This window comes from Pseudophryne corroboree, chromosome 6, assembly GCF_028390025.1.
Source record: "Pseudophryne corroboree isolate aPseCor3 chromosome 6, aPseCor3.hap2, whole genome shotgun sequence".
NCBI lineage: Eukaryota > Metazoa > Chordata > Amphibia > Anura > Myobatrachidae > Pseudophryne > Pseudophryne corroboree.
The window spans coordinates 333,103,680-333,118,067 of record NC_086449.1 but is presented as its reverse complement, the minus strand read 5'-3'; the positions used below and the strand labels follow the sequence as shown (position 1 = coordinate 333,118,067).

At 40.9% G+C, this 14,388-nt stretch overlaps 1 protein-coding gene across 2 annotated transcripts in view; it reads right to left on the bottom strand.

Moving 5' to 3' along the window:
* Positions 1–5,191: 5,191 nt before the first annotated feature.
* Positions 5,192–14,388, bottom strand: part of LOC134932198 (nuclear receptor ROR-alpha) — a 744,021-nt gene continuing 734,824 nt past the window's right edge. For both annotated transcript variants that reach the window (XM_063926394.1, XM_063926395.1), the window contains one exon: positions 5,192–13,751. In XM_063926394.1, the coding sequence (XP_063782464.1) occupies positions 13,587–13,751 (165 nt within the window). In that variant the 3' untranslated portion in view covers positions 5,192–13,586. The remainder of the gene's footprint in view (positions 13,752–14,388) is intronic.

Sequence of the window (14,388 nt, the reverse complement as noted above, 5' to 3'; positions counted from 1 at the left end):
ATTAATTAATCATGAAGGGGGGTCCAACGGGTTCCAGAGCAAAAAGTCAGACTTGCTCTTGGTGTGCAGGAAAAAAAAAGACGCATTGATTTCTATAGAAATCACCACGGCTCATTTTCTCTCCTTCAAATGAGAAAGTAAACCCTTGCAGGGGTTTTTCAAAAATCTGCGCACAATTGAATATGCACCTTTAAGTAATTTGTGATATGGAGCAATACTTAGTGAGTAATTTTAAACTGGTCTAGTTATATTTCTATTAATCGATGCAAAGGTAGCGGACATGCTTGTGTGTCCTGGATACTAGTTGTTTCATGGCGCTTGTGTACTGTAGCTTGTGGATAAAGCAGGAATAGTTGTGAGACTTTGTTACAAAACACCACACATTGACAAAGATCAGTTCCTGATAACATTTATTGCAGAATCATTTACAATTGGATTGTATTTAGAGAAGAATACCCTGGACTCAGTGTCTGATACAGATACCTACCAGTTACTCATAGATCTTTTTATGTATGTATTTATAAATATATATTTATGTATATATATTAAGCCAAAAATGAACAGACCCAAAAAGTTGGGCTCTTATTTTTGTTCCCAAAATATGTATTGTAAGCTAGCACCACACAGGAAAAATACAAAGGTTTAACAGGATCAGGCTCAGTCAAGCCTAAACAGATATTATATACGAAGAAGTCATTTTATCAGCATATAGGAATATCAATACCCTCTCACGTTCCAAGACGCCTGCAATGGGTCATTGAAAGTGAGTCTTACAAGTATATATTATCACAGATTAAAAAAAATATTTATAGCTACACTAATCCTGTATATAGCCAGAGTATGGATTGAAGATATACCATCTGAATGATTGTTAAGCAGGTAAGATATTTGCTGTAACTTATGTGAGATGTATATGTAGAATTTCCTTATTCTATATATTTTTGTATTAAAAGTACTGAATGCATTTCTGTAATTTCTGTGATACAAAAGGTTTTCACATAAATCAATGTCCAGCAGTTATGGAAACATGTGGGCTGTCACTCACAATGTATTAACTAGCTGAACTGGATCTTTTCTAACTGTTCTAACTACCACCGATGGCGGACAGTCCTTTTAAATACGTTGAATCATAAGAGTTGTATGGTGGCAACAGGGCACAGAAAGGTAAGTAAAGGTAAGTCCATGGACAATGACAACAGTTGGTGGTTATGACTAATCCAAGCAGAGAACATCAGTACACCAACCCATATACCAGAGGTTCTCAAACTCGGTCCTCGGGGGCACACACAGTGCATGTTTTGCAGGTAACCCAGCAGGCGCACAGGTGTATTAATTACTCACTGACACATTTTAAAAGGTCCACAGGTGGAGCTAATTATTTCACTTGCGATTCTGTGAGGAGACCTGCAAAACATGCACTGTGTGTGCCCCCGAGGACCGAGTTTGAGAACCTCTGCCACATACAGTCAAGTGAAAAAGTATGCCTTCTTTCAAATCTGTTTGCACACATAAGGACATCATTTACAATCATCTAGTCCAGAGGTTCTTCAAGGCACCCCAACGGTCCAGGTTTTTAGTTTATCCATGCTTGGCCACAGATGACTTAATTAGCCCCTCAGACAATTTGATTTAACTATCTGAGCTGAGCCATGGATATACCTAAAACCTGGACCGTTGGCGTGCCTTGAGGACCGCATTTGATAACCTCTGATCTAGGCCTTACCAAGCCCCAAAGTCCAATGAATAGAATCTCACATAAAAAGAAAACAGATTTATTAAATGAAAAATAAGCTAACATGAAGAAACTATGGGGGTCATTCCGAGTTGATCGTAGCTGTGCTAAATTTAGCACAGCAACGATCATTCACACTGAAATGGAGTGGGACGCCCAGCACAGGGCTAGTCCGCCCCGCATGTCAGTGCCGCCCCTCCCCTCCCCCCACAGTAGCTCCCGACCAGTGCAGCTTTAGCATGCTGGCCAGGAGCTACTCATCGCTCCCCGGCCCACAGCGGCTGCGTGTGACGTCACGCAGCCGCCGCGGCCCGCCCCAACGGTCCGGCCACACCTGCGTTGGCCGGCCCGCGCCCCCTAAATGGCGGGTTAACGCCGCCGTCCAGCCCCCTCCCACCCAGCGACCGTCTCTGCCTCAAGAGGCGATCGCTAGGCAACGACGGCTGGCATGCGCCGGCGCACTGCGGTGCCGGTGCATGCGTAGTTCCGACCCGATCACTGTGCTGCGAGAAACTGCAGCGAGCAATCGGGTCAGAATGCCCCCTATATGTGAAAGTATGTATCGGAGATATAAGTAAACCATCAGGTTTGCATATATTTCTGAATTAGGCTCTATATGATGTTCAAAGAAATCACAAAGAAACCAAAAGCTACATCCAAGGACCTACAGTCCCCTATGACCACAATAAATGTTGACGTTCACGACTCTACCTGACAGTGATTAGGAGATAGCCAAAAACACTGCAGTAAGCCTTGGGGCTTATAAAGTATAATCTGAATGAAATATACTAATGTGGTAGAAGTATGATGGTGTGTAGTGGGGGTTATTGGTGTACCTATCTTCAAGAAAGTGGGCCGATGTACAAGTAACTGGATGAACTGTCAGTGGCACTGACCATTCAGACAGCTGCAGCTATCATTGCGGCACCACAGCACTGTCCTTGGCTGTCGGATTACACACAGCCACTGCGACCAGAGACACGACGAGTAGCTCCCTGCCAGCGCGCAGGAGCTGCACAGGTAGGGAGCTACTCACCAGGTGCAAAAGCGTGGGATGCTTTTGTACCTGTGCAGGTGGGTAGGGGGGGCCTGACATGTGGGGCGGAATAGCCCTGTGCTGGACATCCCCCCGCATGCCTGAGAAAATTATCGTAGATGTGCTAAATTTAGCACATCTACAATCAGATCTGAATTAGGCCCAGTGTCCGCTGGACAGAATAGACCAAAGTGGATTTGTTTGATTTTAATACAAAATGCCATATTGGGCAAAAATTAAACAAAATATCACCAACTGTGAAGGCTGGGGATGAAGGGGTAATGCAGCCACATGACTTGGATGCCCCCCAAATCATTTAGTCCTTCATGAACTCCAATAACTGAAGCCTGACCTAAACTGGATCTTGCAATAGAACAATGATCCTAAACACACACAGCAAATCTACCTTTCCACTAGCTCTAAAAACACGGGTAAATGCTCGTGGGCGCAAATTTACCTGTGTTTTTTCCTAGTGGAAACGGATTTCCCTGCAAATTCCCAGATCAAGTGATCCGGGAATCCTACCCGGGTAGCTTGCCGGGTTGAACACATGTTCAACCCGGTAAGCTGTGTAGTGTAAACGGAAGCCGTGTCGATGTGACATGGCTCCCGTTCACAGTGTATGGAAGGGCGGCGCCGGGAGATCATGTGATCTCCCAGCGCCACCCCTGCCACGTCAGCAGCAGCGTCACCAACACGGCAATATGCCGGGTTGGTGGAGCTAGTGTAGAAGGGGGCTCTAGCACGGGTCGCAGCTGTGTCAGGCTCCCGGCTGCGACCCGTGCTGCAAGTGGAAAAGGGGCTGAAAAGGATTAAGGCTTTGAAATGGCCAAATAAAAGTTCAGACCTCACCCCATGTAGATGCTGTAGAGAGATCTCAAGAAAGCGGTGCATAAACTAATGGCTTCAAACATCAATTAAACAGTACGAAGGAGTGGGACAAAATTCTTCAAATATGAGGTCAGAGACTGATGAACTAGTACAGAACATTATTACTTTGTGTTAATGCTGTTTTGTGGCACAAGATACAGAATTGTGGAGTTTTCATGCATGACGGTATCATGTGGTTTATGCTTGAATAAATAATAATATGAAATCATTTTTTGATCATCTGTCCCAGGATTAGGTGAATCAAATGTCTTGATGAGCATTAGATAATTGCAAATGATGTCCTAATAAGCATAAGCTCAGGTTTGAAAAAGGGTGTACTTTAGTTATAGTACTGTATGACTGTAGGTAACAGAAAGTACAGAAGCATACCTGCAAACCTCTATTACTTTTTCCTGAGAGCGTGATGGATTAATAGTGTGGTGGTATCCCAGACCGTATATATTGGAACCTAATTCTTCTGTCCATAAGAAACTGCAATATTAGAATACTAGAGCAGAACTGATGTCAATCACTGTCCATTGGGCATTGATCTCCTGAACAGGATGTCAACATTAGCTGTATTTCAAACTTCTAATAGGAGTTGAAATAAGCTTTCTATATCCAGTTTCTTGCTTATAAACAGTGCCTTAATTGTTATACCGAATTACCAGTGAATAACTCACATTTGGATCTGAACACTGCAGTTGGTACCAGAGTAAAGAGTGTATTTTAATGGGTTAACAAAATAATCTGGAAATTGAGTACATTATGCAGATATTGAGATGATTTAGTAATTCTCTTAATTCGCATACACATGGTGCGATATGAACTATACTATATAAACTATACTATATAGTCCATATCAATAGAAAACATAGGCCCAAATGTGTTAAGCTTTAACAAGAGATAAAATGCAGACGGATAAAGAGTGATAAAGTAAAAGCCAATCAGCTTCCTAACTGCCATGTCACAGGCTGTGTTTGAAAAATAACAGGAGCTGATTGGCTGGTACCTTATCTCTCTTTATCCATCTCCACTTTATAACTTGTTAAGGCTTAATACATTTGGGCCATTATACATATCACAACGGTGTGTATACAGCTTGCGATGTCGATGCACGCTCCCGCGGGGTCGGTTTTGCAAGAAAAAAAATAGACAATTTTGACTAGAAAGTGTACAATCTACTTTCTAGTATAGTCAAAATTGTACATAGCCAAAATTGCACCGTATGTATATTCAGCATCGGTGGTTCTGGGCTCCGGGGAGTTCAAGGGAAAAGTCAAAATTGGCCGTACTCCTTAATTATGCCACTTCCACCTTATCGGATTATCTTCTTCTGTATCTCTTTATCGAGTTTCAGTAAAAACATTTTTGAAGATAAAAATCTATATTACAAATATAACAAGCATAACAAGCAACAACATTTTTCATAAAACTAAAATAATCTGATTTAGAAGACCAAACAGTAATTTTGTAGCAACACAAAGCAAAAATTAAACAGCAAAACAGATTTGAACATGCCGATGTATTTCAAAAGATAAAGACAATGTAGGTTTATTGCTTCGACATTCAGTTCTTTATGGCTGAATAACCTCTCAGAGTGGATTTATTTCTCCATATTTATATAGATATATTTTCAGACAGAAATAGATTTTAAATGCGGAAATAAAACTGGCAAAAACAAAGAACAAAAAAAAGGTTTAACAATAAAACATAACTAGTTAAAACATTAACACTGCTAATTGTCAGTACATTTCAGTGGCTTCATGAGAGGGTGCTACATTCCAGTCAGAAGGGGGAAATTCAGAATCAGGGGCATTTATTGAAATACTGGATATTCCTAATACCTAGTGGTCTCCTGTCTGTGCCTCATAACTGCAAAATCCAGAAATAAAAAAAAATTTGGGAGTATAGTTCTAGACTCTGTCCAGAATTCAGGTGATCTATGTGAGCACTCATTCCTCCTCCTTTGTTTAAATGCCATGATAGAACCTCAGATGTTTGACATTGTACTTACTATACTTGTTATGCAGCTGAAAAAGTTTATTTTTCTCAGAGGACAACCCCATATTTCGGGGGCCTCACAAAGACTATAACTTTTCACAGAAACATCAGATTAAATTGCGAGGTCAGACTGTTAGAGAAGCAGCGTTAAGGTTTCATTTGGACCAAGCTGTATGTTAACTTATATCAGGTTGTGAAGCTGGTGAGAAATACTATACAGTACAATCACTCATAATCTGCTTCATAAAGTATGTAAATGCACGGTGCATTCTGTGATCTCAAAATTGCTAGTCGTATCAAAAAGAGGCATTTGCACTGGTCAAGAGGAGCACAGGCAACCCCAATACCACCAGATGCCCACCATTGCTTTCACGATATCTGCCATTTATGTTCTTAAAGGCATACGGTAACATTATTATATAGCATTAGATAGGACTCATTTGCATAGGAAACCTGCATCTCTCAAAATCAAGGATTCATATAGAACAGATTAAGTTCTAATAAGCTCCAAACTATATATGAGATGTACCTACTACCATACCCTTGCTTGTGTTCAAAGTTAGTATATTATAAGTTTTATGCTGTGAGACTAAAATGATATTGGAAATTCCAACATATGTCAGGGTACCGAGGAGATAAACACAGCAGTAGCAAATCTCCAATGGTAAAGCAAAACAGCCCCAAATATCTAGCCTGCTGCATCCAAAGTCTCTCCAGCATTTACATTCAGTACAATGGTACTGACAGTGCTGTGTCCTTCTAGCAATTAATACATTGATATTTTTAGATCTATTCCTACTGCATTCACCTCGTAGTGAATCGTAGTGAATGTTACCCAGAGCTCCAGAACCACCTGCAAGTGTGTTCCATTTCATTCTGAGTCTCCTACTTACATTTTGGATGTTTTCAAGAAATACTGCCAGCATAATAGAATTTAGCCGTTGGCTAAACACAGATTGGGTTTTGGATGTAAATGCATCTGATGCAGAGCAGAACCTTGACATAATCAAGGGCTATGATAATAGATAACTACTGTATGTCTGACTGTTATAAAAGACTGTGAAAAAAATAAAGAGGGAGCTAGAACAATTAAGATATTTATAAAATGTTGCAGAAGTACATGTACAAACCAATAAATATTATTCAAATATTTATATAGTTTCAGGAGCTTGCAAGAATTAAATCTGTATTTGAGGTAAGGATGCAGGGACAGGGTAAGCCCAATACAGGCAACTGCAAGGCGCCCCTCTGAGTTTCTAATAACTCATGAATAGGTTACTGGATTATCAGCTACGTAGCAAGTACACATAATAGTATCAAACATTGTGAGATCATCCGGACTACGGAAGCTGTTAATATACAGATTTGTAAAGGACAGATGGATGAATTGCAATGAGGATAACCAGTTTGTATCAGAAGGGACACTTGCTAATTGTATTGATGCCATACAACAGAGGAGAATGTTCTCTTAGGTTTACAAATTCTAGTACCTTTATTTTATTATAGTGTAGCTAAATCAATGCAAATAACTTCCACCTCAATATATATATATATATATATGTACAATAAGAAGCATGGCAGAGAAATCCCCTCTGGCACCAAAATGATGTAAAGAATAGTAGTCATTACAGAGGTAGCCATCCTATCCAGTATTACAAGCAAGGGTCATTACAAAGGACTGGTAGACTGCAATCAGGAATACACTGTACAAGCACAAGGATGGCCTCAACTTCTCTTCCAAATTCCACTTCTACTTTATATAGTGGGGTAATTAGTTTTGGTAATATGAAAATTGGCCTTCAAAAAAAGAAAAAGATACGAGTCTGTAAGCACTGGCAAAACATACTACTCTGAGTGGAGCTTTCAGGGGTGCATTGGGGATAATGAACATATTTCCCTTTGCAAAGAAGTTTAATTGCAGGAATATATAACTGCCCGTTTCTGACAGCCTAATGAGATGGATAAGTAATTCCCTGAGGGAGCAAGGTGTATTTATATATTTTACATTTTCTATATACATATTGCACATTAGAAGGAATGGGGGGAAAGTGCAAACAAACTGGTCATTCATAAACAATTACAGAAAGATCTATGGAATGTTCTAAAGCAAATACAAATCATAAGATAACAGGTAATGCACAATGAACATGCAGCAATATATATAAAGGATGAGTGTGACCAATTTATAAAAACCTGAGTGGATAGGACTCATGTTAAAATACAAACTCCACTCAGAACTGCTTAAAATAAAAATTATATTTCCCGCACATTAAATTCCTACCTTTGGCCAACACTATGGGGTCAGCCCACCCTATCTCGGATGTCAGTATGGGAGAACGTTCATGTTAGCCACCACCCCTCTTCCCCAAAATTATTGTTTGGGAGTGTTGAAAACTTTATTTACAGAGGGATTTCAGATTCTTCATAAAGTTTGGTCTGTCTGCTTACACATAGGTAGGTCTGGGGTCTTTTATCCAGTAAAGTGCTGCGGTTTGGCGTTAATGTCCTACATGCAGGCAAAATCAGCAAGTGCCTCCTGAAGTCACTGCGAGGAGCTCTGCTAAAAGTTAGGATGTTTTAAGCATTTTAGTTCCCATAATGGAAAACCCCTTTATCCAGAAAACCCCAAGTCCCAAGCATTTTGGATAACCGTTTCCAGACCTTTATAACTGATGTAGTTAAATTTGTTTACACTCAGTCCTTTTATTAATTGCAGCATACCCATTACAGCATATCAACCCAAAATATTAACGCCATTATAACAATGTCTGCATACAACTAGGTGACATTTTGGCTATGGCACAGTTAAGAAAATGAAACACTTTTTTTGTAACTTTTTTGCTTTTTTTTTTTTTTTTTTTTATCCAGAGACATTTCTTGAAAATACAAATTTTACCTTTGAATGTTTGTTTTTCTTCCTTATAAAATTTTTACAATAATCATTTAGTTTGTAACTTTTTTCACATTACAAAAAAATCTGTTTATCATTATGACCGCTAAACAAATCACATTTTTATTGCAGGAATAGTTCAAGTGCCTTTAAATATTTATACAAGGGTTAAAAAAATAGACTTTTTCAATTATTATGCTTTCTAAAGTGGTCCAGACTTTGTATTAAATATTGTCATTGTATCCCACTCCCACTTTAATTATACACATCTTAACACTTAAAGCAGCCAAAACATACACACAGACAGACACACACCTGCAAAACTGAACTGGACATAGCTTATTGGGACTGGACAATTAACACAGAAGACATGAGTACGTTCAGTGCCATTGTGTCACCAAATAAAATGAGGATGCAAAACAAACACTTTTACAGAGGGATCTGAATGACATAAAATTAATATACCATCAAGTTGCTAGCAACATTGTCCAAGGCAGAGGTATCCAACCGTGGCTCTCCAGGTTTTGTGGCAATACAAGTCCCTGACAGCCAGGCCATAATGGGATTTGTAGTTTAAGAGATGGAGAGTCACAGGTTATCTAATACAAAGGAGCTCAGCCTTTTATAATCTGGGGGCCTAATGGTAGTAAGACCCCAGAGGAGATAGCTAGGCCCAATAAAATGCATTGCATATCTGTCCTTACGGGAACCTCAAAAAAGGATTGTGGCTGGAATCCCAGCCTACAGACTCTGCACCTCTGATCTATTGCTAATTAGCGTAGGGGTGGGCAAAATACGTCCCGCAAACTGATCCTGCCCAGTACAGTACAGTACCTCTGAAGCTGCCGAAGCCGCTGAGGAAATCCTGGTCGCGGGTCTCACGTGATGCGTCACGTCAGCCTGCCAGTATTACAACAGGAGGGTGGTGCAGTGGGCAGTGTTGGGGGCGGACCAGATCGTGGATGCGGGCAGCACAGCACACAGCAAGAAGGAGGGAAAGTTTGAATACACAGCGGAACAGGTGGCACTAGTTCTATTAATAACTTTGCCCAGGGAGCATGGGAGGAAGGGGGGGGGGCTAGTAACTTTGCCCAGGGAGCATGGGTGGGAGGGGGTGGGCTTGCAACTTTGCCCAGGGAGCATGGGTGGGAGAAGGAAGGGGAGGAGGGGGGGGGGGGGGGGCTGGTAACTTTGCCCAGGGAGCATGGGAACTGTCCAGGCAGAGAGAGGAGCTGATACTGTTATTGATAACAGTATAATACTGGATGCTGTTTCTTTGTTTTCAGCACGGTTTTGTTTTTTTTGTTTTTTTAATTACTGGCTTATAGTGGTTTTTATACATTTATATTTATTTTTGCCTGTCCCCATTATAAATATGCGAAAGTCTTAGTACATCTGTTCCATAATGGGGGGGGGGGGGGGGGGGTGCAGCCCTCCAATATTCACTGGAAAGTGTTTGGTGGACCCCCATCTGAAATAATTGCCCACCCCTGAGTTAGCGGCTGCTCCCTCTACTGGAATCAGTACAGAATACCCATTTATTTTCTCAGGTAAATATAGTGCATATTTTCTGCCACAAAGTGTATTTAAAGTTAGCATGTATTTTCCTTTTATATATCTCCTTTTTTATTTTGTGTCTTCTTGTGTGAAGTGGAATTATATTCAAAGAAAATAAATCTCTAATTCAGTCATCTAAATTGGGCCAGACAGCGGGTTTAATTGTTTGCAAATAAAGGAAATTATGCAAAATGACTAACATTGTTATTCCCTGGTATCCAGCATCTATGCAGAAGGCAAGCAAAGAAGAAAGCAGGAGATAAAAGTGCAGTTGTGGGAGTAAATTAAGTCAGTACTTGGGATATAGAATGCTGCTTGACTTTACACTAACTCAGAAGCAGAGTTACCAACCCATCTCCTTAATTACTAGCACATATAGATTACACATGGTCTCCCCCTAATTAAACGCAGGTACAACTGTCTAAAACTGTGGCATCTGAACATCGGAGCAATTTCCGAGGGGCACTCTTCATGGGCAGATACATGCACTGAATACTCATACTTTGTGCCATCTGGGCACAAACCATATTTCCAGCAATAGCTGCCAGCTGAATATTTTGCATGCAGAATATTTTGGGTCATTTCTTTAAACATCATATTTCTGAAGAAATCACTGGAAAAATGGTGCCATATAATGGGTTCAGGGTGAGCAGTATGATGGAGGTCCACGTTTGCACCACATACCTGGCATGTTTTATTGATACACCACCAATGGGCTGCAATCAACTAAAACCTGTATAATGTAAATGTGTCCAGTTGGTTATCCAACGGGAGGTCTCAAGTCTAGTGATTTATATATTGGTTGTAAAATGTAAGGAGGTCGGGCTTGCCATTTACACTTTGACCTAGTCTGTAGAGGCATGTCCTGAGGCCAGAGAGGTTGTATATGCCTTGATACACAAAGGGGATAATGATTAAGGTCCAGTCTGTTCTATGCCCAAAAGGTAATTTCACACAAGATGGAGGATTATTGCTTTTAAACATCATGCACTGTTATTATTGTTGTCTTCCATTATTCTACTGAGCATAGAGACTGCATAAAATTCAGGGACCGAGCCATGTTTCTCATTTCTAAAGTACAGTGCTCTTTTCTACAATGAAAATATGACAAGCTCTTTGAACAATAAAAGAAGATGTGAACACAGAACAAATAAAGATTGTGTAGGCATTATAATCCATATGAGAAACTGGAATGAGGCAAGCAGGTTAATATGGTGGTAGCTTCTATTAGCCAGCACTAGAACTATCACCATATGCTCACAATGTTAGATCCGACAAGAATGATAACCATTGGCCACACAGTTGAGAAAAAGAAGTATAATATAATTCTGACAGCCCATTGATCTAGGCAGTGGAGCCGGATAGTGGCGTTCTCCCCCTGCTCACGGCTCCAAATGCCACTGCTATTGCCGAACAATGTTGTTAGCTTCCTTCCTTCATTGCTCAAAGCATTAGAAGGCCGACATCCTGACAAGAGTCTCAGAATGGAAGCCTGGAGCCTCAGGCTCATAAAAGAGGCAAGGGTGGCAAAGGAGAGAGAGATGATATAGAGGTGAGGCAGAGAAAGAGGGGAGAGGCAGAGAGAGAGAGGACCTGTGACAAGGGAAGAGAGAGACAGGATAAAAGATGGGAGAGAGAAGGAAGAATCCCGCTAGCAACCTGGCAAATGACAAGTCCGTAATACTAAAAATAGTATAAAGCATGTCTGAATTCTGTGTACATGGACATACAATATATACTGTATATGTTTTAGAAGAAAGTCTTTGCCTTTAGTTGAAATAAAGTAATTTTCCCGCTTTGGTCAGTCATGCGCATGAAGACTAGGGGTTATTTCGACCATGGCTTGTTACCGCCATCCTGTTTGTCCAGAATCTCTAGTGACAGAGATGTAACGTGGCTCTGGCTGAACCAGCTGCACAGCGTGTTATATCTCTATGCCTGGGATCCAGTTATATAGTAAGTGCTGAGTGTTGCTGATACTGACTCAACCAATGCTGGAATAATGATGCTTGGGTAAACAATTGCACAGTTAGACTGAGTATTCTGAATACTGGAAAAAATGGCTTCCTCAAAAGTTTTAGATTGTAAGCACTATTTACCATTTATATCTCTATGTGAACCACCATATATTGCATTGTATAGATCTTTGTTAAGCTATTACGGACATCCCGGCGTACGGGATCCTGGTGGTCAGAATACCAGAGCCAGAATCCCAACAGCTGGCAGAATGCCATCCCTGGAATCCTGACAGCCAAAATCCCAGACATAAGTATGCCGGAAGGGTTAGGCTGCAGGGGGTGGTGGGAGGATTACGGTTAGGCTGCAAAGAGGGAGGGTTAGGCTGCAAGGGGGAAGGGGGGGATTTGGGTTAGGCTGCAGGGAGGGAGGGTTAGTGTTAGGCTGTAATGTAGGGGGTTTAGGGTTAGGCTGCAGGGAGGGAGGGAGGGTTAGGATTAGGGTTACTTTGCACCAGCACCCCTGTCGGTATGCCGGTGTCAGTATTCAGACCGCCTCCTTCCTGATGTTGTATGCGCTTAATGACATTTTTTATTAGCCTAATTGCAGATAGTGGATTTTAGGCAGTAAGTATTGCACAGGTTTTGTATGAAAAACAAAGTATTTGTGACAAACGTTGACCTAATTCACAAATATAGTGGGCGGTACTCCAAAAAGGGACTGGCTTTACCATGTTAGATGACACAATGGAACAGAATGAAGCAATAGCAAATGTGTTTTGTCCATCCCACTGCAGTGTGGCACACATCTTCATTCATCCAAACACCTGGCTGATCACACTTCCCATGGCTATGACCAATTTAAACCCAGTCAGTACCATACCTTATGGGAATCGTAAACAGCTTAACTGGACCAGCCAACCCAATCACTCAAAAAACAGCAGCAGTGACCGCCCAAACACCCTCTCAAAAATCTATTGCTTTGTTCACTAACCAAATTCCTGATGTGCACACCAAAAGTACAAAAAAAACTAAACAAACAAATAAACACACATTTCACTAAACAAAGGGAAAATAGAGCAGTAGGAATTAATAAAAAGGTGCAAAACAAAAAAGTGCCATATTAAAACAGACCGAATAAGCTACATCCGGCCCCTACACTTTAAACAATATCTCTTTAGCCATATAAATGTTCATGCCCACGTACCCTGTAATACATATATTTATATATAAATATTATTTTGCTTGTATTGCTAGAGACCTCAGAAGTCTCATGGTTAAAAATGCAGGTGTGGTTCTCTTACCAGCCTGCCCTGTGATTGGTCCTTAAACTCTCTCCTTTACCTCTTGTAAACAATAACCCTGGGTGGGTGAGAGATCAAGGACAAATGTCTGTGCATGTCACCCCTCTAACTCTCCTCCAGCTCCCAGGTTTGCGTAAAGTGTCTTGGTTCCTCTTTCCCATGTACACATACACATGGGTGTGTACAGCTAGATTTTCATGACGGTGTTGTGTATTCCAGATGTCAACATCAGGCTGTTCTATCCCTCCAGTTGCATGGCTGGCTCGTATTCAGAGGTAAAGAGTTCTTTGTAGAGGGGAGGGAAGTGATGTCTCACAATGTCTGGATATATTGCTTTAAATGCCATAAGTTTCTCAGCATGACGCCCACACAATGCACGCAAGGTGGAGACTTTGCATATTAACTGGAAAAAAAAAAAAAGGCTTTCAATGTAAAAGGAACAACATCAGCAATTTTATTTATAGAGAAGTGTAAAGATACCACATAAGAAGCAGCTCAGTGGCACTAAGATACAGCCTAGCTTCATATAAAACTCATGCAGATGTATTGTTTCCATTACCAGTTTATTATGAGCCTTGCACACATATGTCATTCACAGATGTTCTCACTACAATGATACCTGTTCAATACATAGGGCTAAACAGAAATTGCAAATAAATGTATATACTGGCCCACAATGTCAATGAAAGTGCCACTGAGATTAGATGTGGGAACAAAGGTGTGCCAGATAGGCTACAATGTAAGTGGTCAGAAAATACTGCAGCCCACCCAAGTGCATTATGTTTATTACTTCTTACTTACATGCCAATAATCATTACCAAGCTCATGATGATGATGGCTGAGCATATTTACTGAGACCGCATCAATATACACTTAACGCTTATCTTAGTGCAGACCCGTACTTACGATATCCGGACTCTGGGTCGACACCATTTAGGTCGACACTCATTGGTCGACACTAGAAATAGGTTGACCCCGCCATTAGGTTGACGTGAACAAGGTCGACAGGCAAAAAGGTCGACATGAGTTTTTCAAAAATG